At 41.5% G+C, this 24,512-nt stretch overlaps 1 protein-coding gene across 6 annotated transcripts in view; it reads right to left on the bottom strand.

Moving 5' to 3' along the window:
• The window catches only part of LOC126198831 (vascular endothelial growth factor receptor kdr-like), a 609,899-nt gene that overhangs the window by 106,454 nt on the left and 478,933 nt on the right, over positions 1-24,512 (bottom strand). For all 6 annotated transcript variants that reach the window (XM_049935408.1, XM_049935407.1, XM_049935406.1 and 3 more), the window contains 4 exons: positions 22,159-22,461; positions 14,512-14,669; positions 12,018-12,180; positions 9,399-9,554 (listed from right to left, as the gene is read on the bottom strand). In XM_049935408.1, coding sequence (XP_049791365.1) covers positions 9,399-9,554; positions 12,018-12,180; positions 14,512-14,669; positions 22,159-22,461 — 780 coding nt within the window. The remainder of the gene's footprint in view (positions 1-9,398; positions 9,555-12,017; positions 12,181-14,511; positions 14,670-22,158; positions 22,462-24,512) is intronic.

Genomic DNA, 24,512 nt, shown 5'->3' with positions numbered 1-24,512 from the left:
GGTCCAAATGAAAACCATCGAGCATCCAAGCTGAGCAAGGAGAGAAAGGAAGTCCTGGACAGTGATGACCAACAGGTGGTCTGCAAACCGTTCAATGAGTCACTAAAGATAGTGAAGAATAGTCCTCAGCAGGAGCGGATATGGTCCAGAGAGCGCAAGATGGCTACCAATTCTGCAGTTAAGACACTACAGCCATCTCCTCGGTGGGAGGACGATAGACAAAAATTCGCCTGAGTTTCACCCAGAGTTGTGAATAGGGGTGTGTGTGGTCCTATGGCAGCTACAATCATTCCTAGTAAATCCATTTCAGAGATCTGATTAGGTAGCAGGCTCGGGTGTGGAGTCGTTTAAAGACCAGAAGAGCAGTAGAAGGGTGCCACTTGAAGTGTTGAAGAGCACGACGGCAGTCTCTTATGGCTGCAGTAATTTCCGGAGTCCACCAAGGGACCATCTTTCGGTGGAGGGAACCTGAGGAAGAAGGGATTGCTGAAACAGCTGCTGAAAGGATGGCGGCAGTCAAAGTCTGTGTAGATTCATCAACACTGTCATGTGGCAATACAGGGGGGATGGGAGCAGAGGAGAAGGCACCCCACTCAGCCTTAGAGATGGCCCACCTGGGAGGGTGATGGAATGAGACACACTGAAGGAAGGTCAAAAACATCGGGTAATGGTCGCTGTCACATAAGTCATCGTGGACACCCCACTGAATGGAGGGAAGAAGGCCGGGACTGCAGATAGAGAGGTCAATGGTAGAGAAAGTGCCGTGCGCCACACTAAAGTGTGTGGGAGCACCTATGTTTAGTAAACAGAGGTCAAGCCCTGCCAGAAAAGCTTCAACTGTCCTGCCCAGGGCAGTAGTCTTATGACTACCCCAAAGAGGGTTGTGGGCATTAAAGTCCCCTAGTAGCACGAAGGGAGAAGGGAGTTGTTGGGGAAGGGTGGCTAGGTCAAGGGATGTGCGAAGCCTGTCAGGTGGGAGGTAGAGATTACAGATTGTGATTGGAGTGGCCAGATGGACCCTGACAGCAACGGCTTCCAGAGTGGTATGGAGGGGAACCCATTTACTAACAATGTCCTTGCGGACCAAGGTGCAAACACCACCAGAAGCCCACAAGGGGCCAATTTGGTTCAGACAAAGTGTGGAACCCATGAAGGTCAGGTGAGTACGAACTGACAAAATGGGTCTCCTGGAGCGCAATACAAGTGGCAGAGTAGAAGGAAATAAGGGGCTGCAACTCTGGAAGGTGGTGCAAATATCCATTACAATTTCACTGGAGGATTCTCAAGCCGGAGTCCAAATGGGGACCAAACAGACCAGAGTCGGTCACGCCGCTGAGTCACCATCCGTCACTGATGAGGATGGGGTAATATCCATATAGGTGGGGTCAGACACTGTTGGTTCACTGACTGGACAGGGAGGGGGGGGGGGGGGGGGGAGGCTGCACCTCAGTGGGTAGCAGAGGGGCCTTGCCCTTGTTCTTGCATTTCTGCTTATTCTCGTGGAAAGGAAGATAAGGGCAGAAGTGAGCGATGGTAGGCATGCCATTACACCGGGCAATCTTGGCGCCCACTGGCCGCGGATCGCACTGCCAATATGGAGCAGCAGATCACCTTTCAGGCGGGAGCTCCGGTACCGGCGGCAGCCGAAGGAGGGGAGCACTTCTCTGGCGAGGGAGGGGGAGCAGTATCCGAAGGGTATGGGTACTGACGGAGAGGGGGAAGGGGAGTGGAGAGGTAGGAGGAAGAGGCTGAAGGCATGGGGCGAATGGGGTGGGGCTGGGAAGAGGAGGGGGTAGGAGGGGGAATGGACGTAACTGAAGTAAAAGTAGAAGTCACAGACACAAGATGGAACCAGTCATACTTTTGTTGAGCCTCAGTGATAGGTGAGCCAATCTAAGGTTCTGTACTCCTGAATCCTCCTTTCTTTCACAAACACCGGGCATGCAGGCGAGCATGGAGAATGCTGTCCATGACAATTTACACACACTGGCAGGGGAGCACAGGCACTCCCCTCATGGAGGAGGCACCCACAGTCACCGCAGAGGGGATCAGTGGTGCAGCAGGAAGACATTTATCCAAACCATAAGCATTTAAAGCATCTCATCGGTGGTGGAATATAAGGTTTTACATCACACCGATACACCGTGACCTTCTCTGGGAGGACATCCCCCTTGAAGGCCAGGATAAAGGCGCCCATAGCGGTGCAATTGTTTGGAGGGCCTCGCTGCACACGGCGAATAAAACGAACCCCCGCCACTCGAGGTTAGCACAGAGCTCCTCGTCAGATTGGAGAAGAAGATCTCAGTGAAAAATAGTGCCCTGTACTGAGTTCAGAGATTGGTGGGGCATGACAGAAACTGGGATGTCACCAAGATGGTCACAAGTGCGCAGGGCATCAGACTGGGCAGTAGAAGATGTCTTTATGAGCAAAGCACCAGACCGCATTTTACTCATCGATTCCACTTCGCCATACTTATCTTCAATAGTCTCCACAGAAATCAAAGGCTTGGTCATGCCAAAACTTCCACTATCCGTCCTGGTACAAACCAGGTACCGAGGGAAAGGTTTCAATCCAAGCCGGCGAGTTTGACCCTCCTCCCAGGGGGTGGCCAGGGAGGGGAAGGCTGAAGGATCAAAAGGAGTGTCACATTTGCTACCACTCAGAGATGGCCACAGAATGGCCAGGATGGTGAAGCTTTTGTCACTTCATGCACAAGGTATCTGCCCTAGTACCACCCACTCCGACCAGGGGCTCTCTCTGTGGGCGGCACACAGCCACAGCAAGGGCCATCTCGCACGGCAGCCATTGCCTGGAGTACTGGTGCCCCAAAGTGATGAACATCGACTCTTGGGCATACACGAGACGTTAGCAGCTCAGGCAAACACGTATGGTAAATGATACAAAGGTATTGAGACAATAAGGAGTAGTCCAGAACATACATGCAAACACCACCCGACACACTTCATAGTCAGTGGGATTCACAAAATAGCCCCCATAGCAGCAGGGGGCAAGGGGCTGCATTGCTGGGAAACAAGTTTCTTGCAGGGCTATGCAAGAAACAAGAGACATGCACAAAAGGTGTCACAGCTCAGCAAAGTGATGGAAAAAAACCACTACAGTTTGGCTGGAGGATCATGGTATCAGGATCCTGTGAGGGTGTGAAGGGACCAAGGAGGCAGTCATGCTTCAGAGGCCACCTTCTGCCACTGGTTGTGAGGATAAACCACTAATACACAGGTTGTTTGAGGGAGTCTGGGACCATAGAGGCCACCAAGAATGGAAACAGAGACAGTGCATGTGAGGGTCTGGTGGCATGGGAGCTACCAGGCTTGTCTGCTCCATACTCTGAAACAGAAGAGAAATGCCAAGTCCTATGAGCTCCAATGTGTTTCTCTGTCAGCTGCCACCTGGCATCCTGTTGCAGATCAGCATAATTCTGGAGGGGAGCGTCCCGAGGGACCCCTTTCTGTTCAGGAATGCTGGAGGAGGGTATTGCTTCTCCAGCTCGGGGGGGGGGGGGGGGGGGGAGACTGATGTCCCCAGCAGACAGGGAGTTGACACTCCCAAAAGGGTAGCAATAGGAGAAGAATCCCCAACTGCCATGGGAGCAGATCCAAGAGCTAGAGACAGAAGAGACAGAGGATGAGGACAGAATCACTGAAGAGGATGTAGGTGATCGTATTTCTTCTTGGTCTCTTGATATGTGAGGGGGTCACAATTCTTGTGTTCTACACCAAGTGTCCAAACTGCATGCATTCATAGTACTGCATGGAAGGAGGAATATATGGCTCGACATCACAGCAATACACCATCACACTGACCACCTCTGGCAACAAGTCACTTTCAAAGGCCAAGATGAAAACTCCAATATCCGCTTTGTTGATTTTTGGTTTCCACTGGACACAACTGACAAAATGCACATTTTGTCACTCCAATTTATCATGCAGATTGTCATCGGTCTGTAAAAGAAGATGTCAATAGTAAATGATACCCTGTACCATATTCAGAAAGTTCAGTAACAGGAACGTCTCCCATCTTGTTGCAGACAAGCAGCACCCTTGACTGGGCAGGAGAGGCCATTTTAAGCAGAACGGAGCCGCTTTTCATTTTTTAAATCAGTGCCACTTCCCCAAACCTGTCTTTGAGGTGATCAATGAAGAATAATGCTGTTGTAGTCAAAAAAGAATCCCTGTCAGTCCTAGAACAAATCACGTATTGCGGGAAGTACTTATCCCTTGTCTCTGAGCACTATGTCCCTCCCATCATGCAGACAGGAAAGGGAACATCTTGAGCTCATGCCTATTCACATTACAAAATGTCTTAGCTTCGGAAGAGACTGCTGTGGACATTTGGCATGCAGCAGAAGAAGAATGTCATTTGTTTCATATGTGAATCTTCTGTCATGGTACCATGTGGGCTCTCCACATGGGCACCACTCAGCCACAGCAAAGTTTACCCGGCCAGTAAACCGCTACCTGGAGTCCCTTTGCCCCAGCCATGATGGGCATTTACTCCTTAGCTTGGATGGGGAGTTTCCACCTCAGGTGCCAACAGTGTGATACCTGCACGATCAGGGGCCTACCACTGAGCAGGTACTTTGCGACAAAACAAAACAAGAACTAAACAAGAACAAAACAGCACTACCAAAAACAGTCCCTGCAGATGAACAGAATGAGCCAGGTTGAGAACATAGACGGCACTGAACTGGCAATGAATTGCACAGTACACTCTTCGTGACAGAAATGTGTGCTACACAAGCTCCGCCCACATGGCAATGGTGTGTGTGTGTGTGTGTGTGTGTGTGTGTGTGTGTGTGTGTGTGTGTGTGTGTGTAGTGGGGGGGGCGGGGGGGGGGGGGTATGGCCTCGTATGTCATATCTGACAGTATGCATCGTTTCCATATGATTAATTTGGCCTCAAGGCCTACATTATAAGGAAGGTGTCCAGGTTGGCATGGAAACACATGGAATGGGACCTACATTAGTGGCATCAGGTGCTCTTCACTTCGATGTTAATGCATCCCATTTTCTTTTTAATGTGAGCACTGTGTGTTATTTTAGACTTCTTACAACTGATTTTCAGTCAATTTCAAACTTGCACTTGTAAATCCTTCCACTCATTTTTGAGATTTATATGCTCTAGAAGATAGCAGTACAATATACTGGGTAGTTGTATTAGTAGTAGTAGTAGTAGTAGTAGTAGAAGAAGAAGAAGATAATCATCATCATCATCAGCAGCAGCAGCAGCAGCAGCAGCAATTTATTGATCCAAGGATTATATTAAAATGATATAGGATATGAAACTCCCTGGCAGATTAAAACTGTGCGGCAGACGGAGACTCGAACTCAGGACCTTTGCCATTTGCAGGCAAGTGCTTTACCGACTGAGCTACCCAAGTTTGAGTCTCGGTCCAGCACACAGTTTTAATCTGCCAGGAAGTTTCATATCAGCACATACTCCACTGCAGAGTTAAAATCTCATTCTGGATGTAGGCTATGTTGGCTTCATAGAAAGTAAAGGTAATTCATAAATACGGACAAATAAAAGTTTCATTGTGCTTAATGAGTAGAGGACAGGTTGTCAGCGATGGCCTTCTTGAAGGAACCACCCCATAATCAGCAAAATGTAGGTGGTCGAGGTATGTTCCACTAACACACATACCTTCTTATGAAGGCTGATGGGAACTGTAGCATTTCTGCTATATTCTTTAGTATACAGGGTGGTTATAGTTAAACATTCCCCACTTGATAGTGTTCCCATGAAAAACAAGCAATCTTAGGGCAATGAAAGTTCATAAAAACATTTTTAAGGAAATGAGAAATAATGAATACACCGCTGAAACAAATATTTTAATTTCCACAACAGAGGGTAACATTTTTTAACTTTGTTGCACGTTTACATCCCAGATTAGAACTCCTCGATACGACAACCATCTGCATCCATGACAGCCTGGAACCACACTAGAGATACCATTTCACAAATGTTCGTAGCACTTTTAGACCACAGAATGTTCAGCTGTCGTAACACAGCTCACGCACTGCTTGAAGATCATACATTGGATTCTCAGACATGACAATGGTAACTTTTTCAACAATTAGTGGTGCTGCTGGTCATCAGCCTCACCCAGGAGTAATTCCCAATCACCAGTTAATTTGAACTTCCGAATGGTTCTTCAACAGCAGTGCAAAAAGAGGTCCTCTCCGTATTTCTTTAATGTGTCAATACTTGCGAAGAGCAGCAGCACTATTTTTGTTTTGCTAAAACAGCTTTACAATTGAAGCCTGCTCACCTGGTCCAGATCCATGTTGATTGCCTGCAACTATAATGCGCACAATGATGCTTGTGTTTTGCCTCTTGCATTGCCATAGCAGTACCGATGCCTAACAGCAAGTCATGACAGTAACACTACTAACAGTGTAAATACTGTAGCATACATTCTAAATGTCAGTCCTATACAGCTGGGCACCCATACAGGAAATAGTTTTCTGTGTGCACTGGTCCAAGTAGCAAAAGTTTAGTTATAATCACCCTGTACCAATATAGGTCAAGTCAACTCCTTTTTCAAAGGCTGCTGGTGCAGATTTTGTTGAAAGTGAGTTCCATGCTTTCTTTAACACCCCGAATTCCAGGCAAAGTGGTAATTTAAACTCTTTCTGTTTTAGAATTCTGTTCAAAGTTTGTAGACTGTACTAAAGTCGCAGTTAAAACAATTTTGTTTTAAATTTTATGTGTATTAGAGATAATATGCTGTTAGGTTATTGTTTTTTATTTCTTGACTGTCTTCTTTATCGCAAAACAAAATAACTACAGTTAACTCCAGTCTTTGGAACTTGTTTTCATTTGTGAATATTCTTTTCACAACTTTGCAAATTCCTTTTGTATAACTTTTACTCTTTTTCCACCTTTACCGAAACTCTGTCCTCTCTCAGCACTATCATCCCTCAAATAGCTTTATAATCATCCTCTGACATTATTCCAGTATTAACTACACACATATTTCATATTACAGAAGTTATCTGGAATGGCTCATATGAGATGTTCCATAGCAGGGGCTCATATGAGATGTTCCACGGCAGGCGTCTACTGAAGCTGGCAACACACTGATGAAATGCTTGAATGATTTGCAACTATGCACACATCTGTTACCACTTCATCATTTACTCTTAAAGTTATCTGCTCCACTTCATCTGTGGTTCTGGCCGTCTCCTCCTTCACTTTATCCCATATTGTCTATCTTTTGACCGGATGTAATTATCTTCTCATAATGAATTTTCTTTGAAGTCTGTTTACGGCCTTCAATACTCTGCAGTGTCTTGGGATGACCTACAGTATCAACATCAGCACTACCTCTGACTGACAAGCATAGTTTCTTTTTTGTGCTACAATATGCCTGTATTCTTTTTCTAAACATTGGTCTAATCTGGGTTAGTTTTCAAATAATGTAAAGACTTTATTAATGAGTGTGTAATATTTTTCACTCTTGTCATGAGCACTGTATTCATGACTCCAGTTCACATCGTACGAGTTTCCTGAAGTAATCAGTTTTTGGTGAACTGAGAACCTTCTTGAACTCAGATTTAACAGATTTTGTTTCCTGACCAGTGAAAATGAAATGAGTGTATGGCATTGTTGGCCAGGAGCCCCATTCGGGGAAGTTCAGCCACCATATTGGAAGTACTTCTTAGCTGACGCTACATCGGCGACTTGCGAGTCAATGATGATGAAGGACACACAATACCCAGTCCCCTGCTGGGAATCGAACCCGGGCCCCCTGCTTGGTAGGCGATAATGCTACCGCTATGCTACAGAGGCGGACTCCTGATCAGTGTTAACATTTAACATAACTAAGTGCATGTCATGGTCCGCTACTGCTTTCGTAATACACCATAATATTGTTTAATAGGTCTATAAAAAGATTTTCTATTTCCATTTTTAAACAGTTAGCTACTTTAGTTGGACAATTTATGGTAAGAATGTGTTGAACCATATTGCCAACGCAAACAAATTCTTAATGAAAGAATTTTAAAATTGAAACGCCCACCAAATGCCTTATTTCTGTTAAATAGGCCAATAGAGTTTTATTAACTTATTGATGTTTGCTGTAGCCGCTTTTCATACACTTACTATATTATAATGGATTTGAAATTTTACTTCTGTTCCACATGCTTCCATATGCTGCCCCATGCAATATTCATTAATATTTATGCTCTTAAGTAAGTGACAGACCCTGACAAATGTGGCAAATCATCCTTCCTCCATTTTTGCTCTGCTGAAGTGAGATGCTAACCTAAATCCTGTAACACTTCACATATCTATACCAGTGGTCACATGATGTTCAAAGAGGCATATTAATTCAAATGAGTTTGATAGCCAATTCCCAATGCAAGTAATTTCTCATTATTTTATTCCTTAGCCTTCTACTATTCTGATGTAATAAGGACAGCTGGCATTTCACACTGACAGATGTAACTGTATGGAAGTAAATTTTTGGTTATTGTTAAAAATCTTCAGTTAATAGCTGTTTGTACAGATTCAGTGTTCTAGAATTATGTGGTTTAGTTTCTGTCTGGAACTGATTGTTTGCTTGAAGCCTAACCTCTCTTGAAACTTCATTTCTTTGGATCTTCACAACCCTAAAAGAGATGCTGCTCCGATACTGGTAACCAATGGTATTTTACTAATCATGACCTTACGTTTTCTGGTATTAAGCCAACCACTTTCCCTTTCCCACTGTGGCGAAGGCCATGCCTAATATAATACCACCAATTATAGAACTAACAGGAACCAAAACAACATGTGACACAGAGCTGCAAAAGCACCCTTTAAATCCCCTGACCCAACACCTTTCTCTTCCACTGCCTGCTGCCACTTTCCACCTCTCTCTACCCCTCTACCTTATTCACTTGTCCAGTTATTATCTAGCCTAGTCTGTTTCAGCCTGAACAGCTACAATTCCCCCCCCCCCCCCCACTACATTTTCCTCTCTACTGCACATCCTGCAAAAGGATAACTAATTTACTCAATGTTACCCAAAACAGACAGAAAAATGTGGACTGACATGAAGCCTCCTATTACACAAAAGTTATGTGGCAGGTAACAAGAGTATAATCATTCACTCTTTAGTATAAGGCAAACATTTACTTGAAACTTCATACCAAGTATATATCGAGTTGTTTAATGCAGTCATTGTATGTTTTTGGGAGTAAATCAAGTCTGCCCCGTCACAAGAAGAACTGTTGCTAAGTATGACATGGCTGTCACTCCTTTGAGACATTACACCCTCATTTCTGAAGCCAAGTGTCGTAAAGCTGGACTGCAAAATACTTCTAAGTAACAATTTAAAATATTTATAGAATACAGTACTGGATTCCAGTATGTTTTCCATTTCTAAACTCACGTTTGGTATCGCTGTATCCATCAACTTCATCTCCATTTCTGTACCATTTCATGTTATTAGTGAAATTACGACGTGATGCTCGGCATGTAAGAATGACAGTGTCTCCTTCTACAATTTCTTCCTGCACTGGTAATATTCCAAAACCATCTGCTACATCTGAAAGTTTGTGAAATATTGTCATTGTGGCCAACAAACTCTGTGAATAACAGGAAAATTAGATTAAAATAATTTGAACAGTTTGCTCTTCAAGTGAGCTACTATTTTAATGAAACAGTCCATATTTTAAAAGCATCCATATTTATAAAGCAGATAAAATCTCCCTCAGAGTTGTGCCGTGTGTTAGTTTGGTAACACATTCGTTTCTCTTAAGTATACTTTCTTCTTTATCATTTTTGTATGATGGTAACACACATAACAAAACAATTTGTTGTTTCTGAACTACTTAAGAATCCAAAAAAAGGCGCCAATATTGTGTGACCTGCAAGTGTAAAAAAACACACCTGGACTTTCACTATCTAATGGATTTCAACAGCTGAAATTCTCAAAAACTGTTTATGTAAGACAGTTAACAACAAGCTATAGTGCATTCCTTTTCATTGACAAGTGCAACACCACCTCCATCCATAGAGTACTGATTTGTACTCATATAGAAATTCATTTTCAGTGCACTAATTCAAAATTAACACAAATAAATGAATACAGCTGAGAGAGAGTAAGAGCAAACATTTATTAGCCACCAAAAGAATTAAAGATGGCACACAAATTTGGCACTGTAAGGGCTGTAAAATACTGCAATTTTTAATGTGTACTGACAGACAATTGTTTAAATATGCAACATGCAGTGGACTTATTTATTCAGCTATGTATTACACATATTTTTCTTGTGATATCACTGTGTGCCAAATTCTCTGAAATTAGCATGCCACAATGTAGGCAGGATTGAATCCAGCCATTGCTGAAAACATGACATTCAAAATGCGTAGTGGACATCAGAATAAGATAATTACAGCAGTAAATCAATGTTTTGTGTGTATTAAAAATAAACAATTAAATCTCTTAAGTTTCAGATTTTTAATAATTTTATCTTATTTCAATGACCTAAGAAAATTATGACCAAAAAATGTCAGGAGATACTGGAAAGAAAATGTATGTATTGCAAGAAGTTTAGGGTGTGAAAGCACCACGACTATTTCTAGAAATGAATTTTTAGATGCAGCTAACCTGATGCTTTGAATTAGATCATACAGCTAATGAAGAGGTACTGAACTGGACCAGGGAGAAAAGAAACTGATGCCATAACTTGATGAAAAGAAGGCCTCTGTTGATAGACCATATCAAGGAACTGTCAGTAATGAAGGAAAGAATGGCGGTAAAAATCATAGAGGGAGACCAAGGCTTTACTGCAACTAACAAGTTCAAATGGATGCAGTATGCAGTAGTTGTGGGGAGAGAGAGAGAGAGAGAGAGAGAGAGAGAGAGAGAGAGAGAGAGAGAGAGCATTGCACACCACTTACTTGAAAGATGATAAACATGAACTTGATATTATTAGATGAAGGTGAAGAGAGAGACTGTGTACCTAAAGTTTCAAAAAGTGTGACACAGCACCTCGATTAGCGAATACTAACCATGCCATTATCATATTGAGTATATTTGTGAACATGGAACTGACTCTGAATACTTGACTAGTGAACACAATAAGTGATACTATATAGCCTAAGTTTTACAGAAAGGGAAGTAACATTGAGTGTGCTCCTAGGAAGCCTAATGGCACATGTAACATGTTCAATATACGTGAATGGTTTATCAGATAGAATCAACACCACTATAATACCATCACTGATGACACTGTTGCATACAGAAAAGTACTGCAATTGGATTCTGATGACATTTCCACATGTAATGAATTGTAGTTACATTTAAATGACAAAGAGGCTCAGCCAGAATCATCACAGTAATAAAACAATGAGCTCACAACAAAATTAATAATCTGTGAACATGAATGAGAACATGAATTTAAGAATTATAACTTTAAAAAGTTAATTTCCTTTTTGTGAAGTTAATATTGCTTATTACTGTCATAGCATGACAGCCAGCAGGTGTAATCTGTAATGTAAACAAAATAATTATTTTATTTGATGTACTAACTGATGACTTACAGCATTATGGCATGATTAGTTGGAAGTCACATTAAAATGAAACTCTGGAAAGAAATTCTGAAGATTCAGGGAAAAAAAAAGGAAAAAATCTGTGGTGCAGTATGTAACTTCAAAAAATTGAATGTTTCGTTACAGGCATTGAAAGTTACTTTAGGTAGTTACCACAAAGAAAAAAAAATCTCTGCCACCAGAAGAAACACAACTGATAAATACAAATTTAAGAAACTGTTGAGTCTCAGGCTTCTTAATTTTTCTAAAATTTGTTCTAAAAAAAAAGGTGGTTTGAATAAATGTTAGTGAAAAGAGTAATCCATTGTTAGGCCAGGTCAGGACAGAAAAATGAGTAACAGTGGATTAACAGGCTACATTAGAACTAATAACTATGAGCTCAACTGCGCCCACAATTTAACTCTTAAGACCTAGTGGTTTCAACATAATTCATTCAATTTTTTAAATTACCCACCAGTGATGATGATCTGTGTTTTCTCTGTGTCACTTCCATACTTATTAGCAGCAATGCATTCCACTGTTCCAGACACTGTAGCATTCAGCTGCAGTTCTGAAATTGTTTCATATCCATCCTCTTCATCCTCTTCACTGACAATATAATTTTTGAAATTTTCATTCTGTAAATCAAATTTAAATTCATTGAGACATGTATTTAACTTTCCTTTGAGATCAGTAATAAAACCTAGGAATTAACTAAATTGAATTATTTATAATCACAAAAATAATGAATGAATGAATGTATGTATGTATGTATGTATGTATAGTTCACTCTTCCATCTACAATTCTGTGCCTCAAACCAAAATTTACAGCGATATTTGTTGCACTTTATGAATTAAACAGCTGCTTCATTTTTCTGTGATTCTGTTCATTAAACAGAAACACACAGTTCTATGGAATTTCAACAGCAATGGAAACTTACATTTTTCACATATCTAGATTTAAATGCAGATTTATCTTTTAACCACACCTTCATATCCAATTTGATGATATTTATTCCGATTAAGTTTTCTAAACAGCTGAACTGTACATAATAAACACATATCGTTCACACCCTTATACCTTGATAACGAATAAGAAAGCAAATATGAAATAATGACATCTACCTGCAGTTTTATTCCTCAGATGGTGTGAAGAATCACGAACAGGTCCTCACAAGTCCAAATAAATAAATAATGGGAAAATGCTAAAAGTAGCATGTGATGAATGTTTGTGATACTGATAGATTATATACATGTAGCACAGTACATACAAGTTTTAAAATTATAAAAGGCTCAAAATAACTTTGACACACAATAGTAAAAGGAAACAGCAATGCAACTGGTTTACAGAATGGTGAATTAAAATTAAGAGAATTATACAGTCACTTATAGAACCTAACCAACTAGTTATGACAATTACTACCAACCATAACATTTAATTCAGCTGTTAGTGCACATTGGTGCCAAGAGATTTCAGTAAGGGCAATTATGTATGGCTTTTTACACAATTGGAATTTAATATAATGATACTGATGGTCACCATTCAACAAAGCTTAGCAAAATGAAAACATACTCTTCATACATTGAAAACAAAGTAAATGATTTTCATCATAAGTGACAACATGAAAAAACCTGAGTTCTCCTATTGCTACCTTGCCACCTTTACAACATTCTTCATTTTTTTCCTATTCTCTTCGATACTGGGAGGAAAGAAACCTTTGGATCAAGCAACACGTGCATCAAAACCACTGAGAATTCACTACTTCACACTGCTGGTAGACTTGCTGTACCTGTAGTTTGGAATGAATACCAGTTTCCTTTCTACGCGATGTTCTTGTCGGGCCTATAAATTTGTATGTCTTTGCTGTAATAATACTTCAATACTGCTCTGCATGTCCGCGGCTCGTGGTCTTGCGGTAGCGCTCTCACTTCCCGCGCACAGGGTCCCGGGTTCGATTCCCGGCGGCCTCGAGATAACTGGGTGTTGTGTGTCTTTCATCATCATTTCATCCTCATTCACTCGCAAGTCGGGCATAGTGGCATTAAAGAACTTGTGGAGCGGCGGCCGAACCGCCCCACGAGGGGTCTCCCGGCGACCAATGCTATATGCTCATCATCATCATTATTATTATTATAATTATTTACTGCTCTGCATCAATGACATTGAAAATGGTTTATATCTTATGCCACCAAGTGTTACATTATTTTGTAACGTTAAGGAAGAGAAATGTACAGCTGGAGGATGACCTGTCTTTGATCTGTAAGTTCTCGTCTTGCCTTAAGAAATGGAACGGTGATGAACTGCAGAAAAAATGGTACTCCCAAAATATGAACAACAAAAAAGTTTATTTTCATCTTAGAAAAGTAATGTCCATATTATTCTGATTAAAATGTTAGCAATAACTGAAGACTTCCTCCCAATTTTTGTACTGTATCTTGACAAAACATAAGACACACTCAGTTTTCATAATCATGTTTTATTAGGAGACTGATAATGAGAATAATACTGTGTGTTCTGTGATTAACTCCAAGACGAAATGTTGATATGTTTGAACATACAATGCAGCAAACAGAAAAATCAAGCAGACAAATCTGCAAATGACACCCACCCCCCCCCCCACCCCCCATCACAACCCCTTCCCCCTTTTCACCACCACCTCTTCCCATTTTTTCTGGAAAGACAAAGTTTCCCTTAGTATGATAATGGTTCACTGACACTCAGAACATCCTAGCTATAACACAGAATCTGCAACGTATTGTGTTTCTCAAAAAACAACCTACAATGCAATATTCAGTAAGTCAATGGTTGAGTTTAAAGATGTTTGTTTTGAATGTGTACCTGAGAAAAATCTCAACACAGTCCTTTTAATAAAGTGCAGTATTTTATACAATGGTTCAGCATTTACTCCAATATTGATACAACTAATTAATGAAAAGCTATGGAAGTAATATTTATGGAGGTTACTTACATTGATGGCCATTCTCTCCTTACCCTCTGGCTGAAAAAACCAAGTCACATTTGGGCTTGGCCTTCCAAGAATAGTGGCATTTACTTTGGCACTTGCTTTCTGAGATGGTTTATACAAAAATTTCAGTGGATATTGTGGCATGTAGACATGAGGTTTTCCTGAAAACATGGACAATGTTAGTTCAGAAAGCTCACAATACGTTGCAATTGCATTGCACCTCCTCAGAATTACTTTCATAACTTTAATGTATTATTCCAGTCTCCATTTTTCTTCAAACTCTCAAAAATGTTAGTCTTAATCACAGCATAACCCTCCGAGTCCAGTGGACTTCTTTCATTACTCAATGACGCACCACCTAATTAACTTATGATGGGTTGTTAATTGTCACTTGGTCATTGTGACTGGAGTATGGCACCCAATGGGGCATGATATACAGCACCCACTAGTCCCCACCTCTGCTCACAACGTTGCCTGTGTCTCGCTACCTGGAGGCGAGCATCATTTGTATCCTTGTTCTTTCAGTACTTATTTTTCTGCAGTTTTTTCCTTACTTTTGAAATATAAAATAATTGCAGTATTTTAGGAAGAATGGAAACAGAAGATACGAATGAATAGACTGCATTGGTGCCATCATCAGTTTGGTGTGTGTGAATATGATCGAGACACTGACCACCAGTCTCAATACCTTCATTAAGTTACATTAATAAAGGCTAAACTAGAAGTTATATAGACTAGAGGTTGTTTGCTATTTAATACCACTTGCTTTATAAATTAGTCACACACTGGAGATGCACATTGCCCTGTTGCGTCAGATACGTAGCTGGCACTCATTATACTTGCTACGTGCTGATGCATCGCCATTTTTCCTCTTACCAAGTGTTGCCATTTGGTTGTTATTTGTTTAGTTCTTGTTCAGTGTTTACATTATATTATTAACTGTTACTTTCTAGTATCTAATTTATAAATTACTGTCTATTGTAAGGCTTTTATAATGCAGCAAAGCTGTTGAGGAATTGTGTTGATCAGTTTTCTTCCACCCTTTGGGCTCTGTCTGCCTGCTATATGTAGGCCTGCTGCCTTGTTTGTGTATACTTCTCGAATGTGATTTTAGATATCTTGTTTGCCAAGATGTTTAGCTGTGTCCACTGTTCTTCATTTTTGATTATGCTATGGATGTCGGGTTCTGTGTTGCTCTAGTCTATTTGTAGTTCATTTCTGATATTTGTGTACTGTCCACAGAAGATGACTGTATCTGCTGGGGAACCTCCTTCCCCGCATGTGCATGTATGTCTGCGTCTGCCTCAGACTCATGTCGTTCAAGTTCATGACCAGTTAAGAATTGTAACCTACCACAGCTGGGATTGATAGGGTTCATTCTTAAAAGCTCCCATGTCAGAGAGAATGGTGTGCAGTTTACATACCTTATCGCTTGTGTTCCACTCACCTTGCCATGTATCCAAATGCCAGTTATTCAGTTGGCATTTAATTTGTAGATTTACACAGGTAATTGCATTTAACTGGTCTAGTCCCCCCATCTTTACCCAGTAGATTGCAGCTCTGTAACTAGTTGTAATGTCTATCAGAGAGATTCCCACCACCATGCACACTGCACCCTCTGAGGTGGTACCCAAATTCTAAACAAGACACTTCCTTGTCCTCGTCTGACTGCTGCCTCATTACTGATCAGTGTCGGTCTATGTGCCCAGGCACTCGCAGCAGATCACAGTACTTATTGGAAGACGGTACAATGCAAGTTCTTGTGATTGATAGAGGTAGTCTGTAGTGTTCTTAATTTAGCCTTGCCAATTTGTGGAGTATTTTTTTCTGCTTTGTTTGTTGCTAGTTTCATGTGTTCATGGAAGTTCACTTTCTTATCACTGCATACACTATGGACTGCTACAGTTGTTTAAGCACATTGTGCCCTGAGTGTGGTTTATTGCTATAGCTGTTTGCAGCTATGTGCTTGTGGTGAACTGCTGTAGATGTTTTGAAACATTTTGCAGTGGCGGAACACAAACCCTGTTTGTTTGCAGCAGTGTGGGCAAACTCACCACAGTTAATTATTTGTTCTAAATCCAATGTAAGAAATTTTAATGTACAGTACACAACAGTTGTCAGTTTGTTATCAGCACCTACAGAGGATACTCATCACAAATAGTTTGCTGTACACACAACAGACAATGATTGAGCATACATCCTCCAGTGTCAGTCAGTTTGGGTTTAAATATTTTATTGTGAGAGACTTGCTGTTACAGACCACAGTCACTCATTTATTTGTCTGTTTTAATACGGTGAATTTATGGATTGTAATTGCACTTAAAAAGTGCATAATTCAGCATTGATTGCATGGTGAGAGATGTCACAATGAAGCATTAAAGTCACAGCCACCAAATCCCGCATGTTGCCGTCAACGCATCAAAACACTCCTTGTAATCTTAACTTGGTGTCTCACTCAATAATAATCTCAAGAGTAATAATGAAGGGTCACTCCCGTTGCTGATGTGTACTTCAATTGATGTCAGACTTCACATCTAGGCAATTTTCCAGCAAACCTGAAAATGCCATTGTTAATGCATAATATGGATATATAAATATTTTACATAATGGCACTTGAAAAACTAAGTTCATACATGGATCTTAATAGATGTCCTATCATCCTATTCCCTCTTTTTGTCGCTCTTTTTCCTGTAGTACTTTCCTTGCCGATTCTGCGAAGTATCTCCTCATTTCTTACCTTATCAATCCATTTAATTTAAAACATTCATCTGTAGTGTCAAATCTTAAATTCTTTGATTCTCTTCTGCTCCAGTTTCCCCACAGTCAATATTTCACTAACATACAATGCTGAGTTCCAAACATACATTCTCAGAAATTTCTTCTACAAATGATGACCTATGTTTGATACTAACAGAATTCTCTTGGCCAGGAATGCCTTTCCAACAGTGCTAGTCTGCTTTTCCATCCATCATAGGTTATTTTGCTCCATAGGTAGCAGAATTCCTTTACTACTACTACTTCCTGATCCTCTACTCTGATGTTAAGTTTCTTGCTGTTCACATTACTTTCGTCTTTATTCAGCTTACTCCCAGTCCATATTCTGTACTCTTTAGTCTGTTCATTACATTCAACAGATCCTGTAAAATTCTTCTTCACTTTCATTGAGAATAGCAATTTCATCACAATGTCATAGCAATATCTTCACTTGTATCCTTTTACCTTGAAATTTAATCCCACAATTGAACCTTCAGGAGAGACAAGGGGTGGGGTGGGTGGGGTGGGGTGGGGTGGAGATGGAGAGATGGGTAAACGACTAGTGGGTGCCCTGGAGGAACATAGCTGTGTGTAGTACTGGAGTGGGAGCAGGGAAGGGGTAGGTAGGTGGAGAACTGGGACTAGCGTAGGTTGATGACACGGGGTTACAGGAATGAGGTGATGTCGTACAGCGAGTTGCTGCCTGCACACTTCAGGAAAGCTGGTGTTGGTGGGAGGGATACAGATGGTGCAGCCTGTGAAGCACTCACTGAAGTAAGTGAAGCACATCATGATGGGCAGCGTGTTCAGCAACTGGGATGTCCAACTGTCTATTGGTCACAGTCTGGCAGTGGCCATTCATACAGATAGACAGCTTTTTAGTTGGCTTGCCCATGTAGAAAACAGCACAGTGCTTGCAACTTACTGTGAACTACATGGTGCTTTTACAGCTGGCCCTGCCTATGATGGGATAAGACACACCGGTGACAGGACTGGAGAAGGTGGTGATGGGAGGCTGTATGGGGCAGGTCTTGCATCTAGGTCTATTGCAGGTATCTGAGCCATGGCTCAATTGATTTGGAGAAGAGGTGGAGCGGAGACGGACAATGATATTATGTAGGTTTGGTGAGTAGCAGAGTATCACTGTGGGAAGGGTTGGGAGGGTAGGCAGTAGGATATTTCACTTCACAGCATGAAAAGTGGTTGTCAAAACCCTGGTGGAGAATATTTTGTAATATTGTTATTTCATCATGGACTTTGTATTGTTTAATACACAGGAATTTAATCAATGACAGTCCATTTAGTGAAAAGATGAATCATTTTCAATAATTTACCTTTCAAATTGTTAGAGTTTCTCTAATTTGCATTACCAGAGATAACTGCCTTAAGCCTGTACATAATAGTTGGATGCAAAATGCGGCACCAGGCCGCCAGCACGATACAATTCAAATATTCTGCAAACAGCAACTGTGCAGCCAACCAACACAGGCCACCTGCAGTGGGCCACATATCTTGTGCACATGGCACAGCATCCACTGTACAATCTACTGGAGCTGTCGTATTTGTAAGTGCAGGGCAGCAGACACTCACTCTCTCACATTGTGTTCATACTTTGCTAGTATCAGTACCTGGATTGTTTGTAAGTATTTGTCTACATTCCAAACTGTTTTTCACTCATATGTGGAAGAAAAATAAACTTTGGTTCATTGTGGCTGTGCTGTTATTTGCACCTTACAGTATGATACAACTGGCGACAAGCATGGGGTTCACTTCTGTGTGTTCAGTCCATTTGGTTGTTACTTCGGGTCTACTGTCAATGGAGTCACTGCTCCAATCTTTCCTTGAGTAGCAGCAGGCTCTTATGGTTGCTATCATGAACTTGTTGGTCCACACCATCAGCATACCTGCCACCCCTATCCCCCTTACGATTATGAAACTGAAGACTGGTAGGCTTACGAGAAGAGGCTTCAGCAACACTTCCTCGCTTTTGATGTCATTGTTGCAAACTTTTTAATTCTCTGTTCTTTTGTTGTATTTGCCTTCAGATCTACCAGTTAGCCCTGCTCCAAGAACCTGCATCACTTTTGTTCAGCAAACTATGTAAGATGTAGTCAAATTATCACTTTAAACCCATGCATGTCATTGGAGCATGTGTAGAATTCTATCTTTGTCATGAACAGCACCACCAGTCCTACCATGCTTGGGCAGTCAAACTCCACGACCTCAGTCACAAATGTTAGTTCGTGGCTGATGCTCAGCATGATCCCTACGCAGATTCTATGGTCTGTGACGCTATCATTCTGTTGGACCGTGACAAGGTGGTCTGTCAACGTGCACTACAGTGCAATAATTCATCTTTGGCTGAAGTGTTAAGTATTGCTACATCTTCTGAGGTATACCGTGATGCTGGTGCTAAGACTGAGGCATGGTGTGCCAGAGCCATGGTGGCTCCTGTTCCTGGTCATTGGGAATCAGTCGGTTCTCAGGAGATGGCAAGGTGGAATCAGTACAAAAACAGCCTCCTCACTGCACTGGACAGTGACATACCAAATAGCAGCAGCACTCCTATATTGTCCATACTGTTTCATTCCATATGACAGGTCTACATGCCCTAAGCACATGGCAACTTGCAGCAACTCTACGAGCTGAGGACATATAGTGAGAGTGTGCATGCGTGTCATTCCCAGCCCCCTCCTGCAGGCATGGACATTGATGTTAATTGCATGCCCCCAGCAGTTAAGTGGAGCAACTCATGGAGGGGATGAGCCAACATGGCCACAACTGGAATAAAGTGCTGATAGTAAGCAAACTGTTTATCATAGTTCAGGCTTGCTTGGCATTTGGCGAGTTACAACAAGCAGCATATTGCAATTTTGGGGCAATTTATGGTTCCCACCATATATAAATCTGTGGTTTGTTCCTTGACTTTTTTGGCAGTGGGTGATCACGGTGCTGTAAATTTTTTTTGGTCTGGATGGTTTCAATGCTTTTGGTTTTTCCAATTTGGATATGGTTCACCTCATTTCGAACCTGGTCCCTTACCAGCAGTTAGGTTCTCTCTGTTGTAAGTTATCGTTTTTTCTTGGATGCTTTAGGTTGTGCCACTAATTTTATGGCCCTCATTACCCTGAAACCAATGGCACACCCACACTTGTCCTTTGTGCGCTCCTTTCCAGTGGCTTTACATGATCAAATGAAATCTGAACTGGACAGGCTGGCATGACTGGGGGTCACGCAGCCTGTTACATCAAATGGCAAGTTTAAATTTTCTGTTAACACTTCATCTATCATTGACACTTATTTGCCTTTCAGAACAACTCGCAACATTCATACCAGGGTGCATCAACTACCTCGATGACATCATCTCGACTGGAGCATCCACAAAACAGCATTTACATATGCACCTCGTTCACGGTCTTACATACTGCAGGGTTGAAATGCAGCTTAGTCATCCATTGTGTATTTGGAATTTGAGGTTTCTCAGGATGGTGTTAAGCATTTACGTCATGTCAGCACAGTTACAGCTCTGCCTTGCACTACTATGTCAAAGGACTTCAAGCATTTTTACATAAGATTGCTTACTATCAGCACTTTATTCCAGTTGTGGCCATGTTGGCTCATCCCCTCCATGAGTTGCTCCACAAGGACATTCCTTTCCAGTGGATGCCGGCCTACAAGTGCACACCTATGCTTTTGAAATCTAAATTACAGTCTGCTCCTTGTTTGGCTACTTTCAATCCTGGCCACCACTTGGTTTTGGCTATGGATACTTCTCAGTGCAGACTAGAGTTTCCTCTCTCACATGAATATGAGAATGGTTCCAAATGTCTGACAACTTACGTGTCAAGAATACATTTCCTGGCCCCTTTGTCTCCTGATGTGACTCCAATGGATTTTAGTAAATGAGGATTGATCACTGACATTGTTTACAGGACAAGGGTTCGAAATCTAATAGATTTAAGCAAGCACCTCTGATGCTTAAGAACATGTGGTGGGAAGTTGAGTATTGTTTCAATATCTGTAGCACTACAAACAGTGCCCACACTGAACTTTGCCAACAAGTATAAAAATGTGGGCACTCCTGTGTACATCTTAATAGCTGCTGATATATAAACAAATGTCGTTTTCTACCTCTAGCCCCCCCCCCCCCCCCCCATGAACCATGGACCTTGCCGTTGGTGGGGAGGCTTGCGTGCCTCAGCGATACAGATGGCCGTACCGTAGGTGCAACCACAACAGAGGGGTATCTGTTGAGAGGCCAGACAAACATGTGGTTCCTGAAGAGGGGCAGCAGCCTTTTCAGTAGCTGCAGGGGCAACAGTCTGGATGATTGACTGATCTGGCCTTGTAACATTAACCAAAACGGCCTTGCTGTGCTGGTACTGCAAACGGCTGAAAGCAAGGGGAAACTACAGCCGTAATTTTTCCCGAGGACATGCAGCTTTACTGTATGATTAAATGATGATGGCGTCCTCTTGGGTAAAATATTCCAGAGGTATTCAGAAGGATGTAGGTTGCAGTAGGTACTGGGAGATGAAGAAGCTTGCACAGGATAGAGTAGCATGGAGAGCTGCATCAAACCAGTCTCAGGACTGAAGACAACAACAACAACAACAACAACAACAACAACAACAACAACCACCTCTAGCCCAGATGACCATGAGACAACCATGTTTTTTTGGGAAAACTGGATCATAGTCTCTAATTAGGAAACATAACTAACAGTTAAAAATAATTTTTTATATCAAAACTGATACTTAAATATTGCTAGTGATGTCATTAGATATTTCTATCAAAATTTACATAAATTAATGAATCATTCCCCCCAATTAAATACATACAAATGAAGTAAATCTGTTTAACAATAATCTCATATGTTGCTTTTTCTGTACTTACCAAGCACGATAAGTTTAAGTGTCAGTTCTTTGGTGAAATTTTCATTTGTTGCACGCATTTCGTAAGTACCTCTATCTTCAATAGTAACCCGTTTTATTTCCAGTATAGACTGTTTCCCATTATATTTGGTTGAAACAGTCATTCTAGATGAATTGTTGATTACATCATCATTCTTGTACCACGTAAGCACAGGCTGTGGATGTGCTTCAACACTGATGACCCACTTCAAGTTCTGTCCTTCAACAACTTCCATATTAGTTTTGTTCCCATTTACTGTCAAGTTTATGTAAGCCTCATTCCTTTCTGAAAAATAGACATGTTTAAGCAAAGCTGCATAAAAGTACCCATAGAAATGGACTATTTACAATGAAACGTGTAAATCATATTTATCCATAATCAGAGTGTACTGCCACTTGTAAACTGTTAGACAAGGACCTTAAGCTATTCTAATGATGAGAACAGGCCAATGAGCAAGACAAAGGGAACAAGCATGTTGAGTATCATGGAGACAAATAATGAAGACAAACAAATGGTTATAAAAAGAGACAGCAGTTTACTGTGCGACTCTGCCAAATAAAAACAGAATAATGATTGAGAGATGAACCAATGGATTTACTGAATCACAAGAATAAAGACAGATACAGACCAATATTGATTGGGATGTAACTAAGCCAAAACAGATAGGAAGTAGAAATACAGAATGGAATGAAAAAGTACGTACGGAGAAGAAACCATGTACAAGGAGGAGGTAGAAAAATACATTTCCACTACTTCTAGATTTTCACTTATGCCTTATTTTATGACTATGGCATTTCACAAAGAAAACATTTACCTACCTCTGTAAATACAGAGTCCTATTACGCAGTACACTAATATTTGTCATGCAGCTTTACACGAACACTGCTACTTGCCATGTATCTGACAGAAATATCCAATAAACAAATCCATGTAACAACGAAAACAACCAATTATTGATAAAATTATTTACTTGGATAGAAAAAAAAATCTACTCATCATGCTGTGGAAGAACACACATAAAAGACTGTTGTGATTGGGAAGCTTTTGGAGCCAGTGGCTCCTCCTCCAGGTACAAGGGTTGAAGAGGAAGGAAGAAGGGTGAAGGAAAAGGACTGGGAAGGTCTAGGAAAAGTGGTAGATTTTGGTAAAGTCACCCAGAACCATGGGTCAGGCGACACTTGCCGTACGGGATGAGAAGAAAAGACTGATTGTTGGGGTCTGCATAGGACGAGATTTGAAAACCTGAGAGCTTAAAAGGTGGAACATAGGGTAACATGCAGACCGAGATTACTGCTTAAACATCACACATGAGTTAATACGAGTGGGAAACTAAGTGCATTGTACATAACATGTAGAAAACTAAACCTGAGTGAAGCAGGGAGTAGTTACAGTGAAGAAAAGCTGAGATGGAAGAAATTAACATAAATTAAGGCCCAGGTGGGTGGCGAGAACCAAGGACATGTTGTAGTACCAGTTCCCACCTGCAGAGTTCTGAGAAACGTGTGTGTGAGGAATCCAGATGGCGCATGTGGTGAAACAAGTGCCAAGGTCACGAATGTCATTTTGTAGAGCATTCTCTGCAACAGGATATCGCAAGTTGCCAGTAAATACCTTCTGCCTATGTCCATTCATCCGAATTGATAATTTGGTGGTAGTCTTGCTGATGTAGAAGGCTGAACAGTGTTTACATAATAGCTGGTATATGACATGTATCGTTTCACAGGTGGCTCTCCCTTTGATAGTTATGTCTTGCCAGTTACAGAGCTTCTACAGGTGGTGGCAGGAGAGTGCATAGGCCAAGTCTTGCAGTAGGGATGGTCACAGGGGTAGGAGCCATAGGGCAGGGAGATGGGTGCAGAAGGAGCATAGGGTCTGAGAAGAATATTGCTGAGATGGGGAGGGCGACAGAAAGCTATTCTATGTGTGGTGGGCAAACTTTCAGACAGAATGGATCTCATTTCAGGGCACGATTTTAAAAAGTCATGTCTCTGTCAAAGTAACTGATTAACACATTCCAGACCAGGATAATGCTGAGTCATCCACAGTGTGCTCCGAAGCTGTTTTGTGGAGGGGTCAGCCATACCAGGATCGGATGTGATGGCCCGGAAAATCTGCTTTTTAACTAGGCTGGTGAGGCAATTACGTAAAGTGAAGGCTGAGGCGAGAATGGTGGTGTATTGCTGTAAATAGTCTGCATCTGAACATATACGTTTGCCTCGAATGCCAAGGCTGTATAGGAAGGCACGTTTGACATGGGAAGGATGGCAACTGTCAAAATGTAAGTAGGCCTACTTTTGTTTGTTGGTAGGTTTAATGTGGACGCAAGTGTGTATCTT

Source organism: Schistocerca nitens, chromosome 8 (assembly GCF_023898315.1).
Source record: "Schistocerca nitens isolate TAMUIC-IGC-003100 chromosome 8, iqSchNite1.1, whole genome shotgun sequence".
Taxonomy (NCBI): Eukaryota; Metazoa; Arthropoda; class Insecta; order Orthoptera; family Acrididae; genus Schistocerca; species Schistocerca nitens.
Note: the sequence above shows the minus strand (reverse complement) of the source record. Positions and strands in the feature narration are given on the sequence as shown.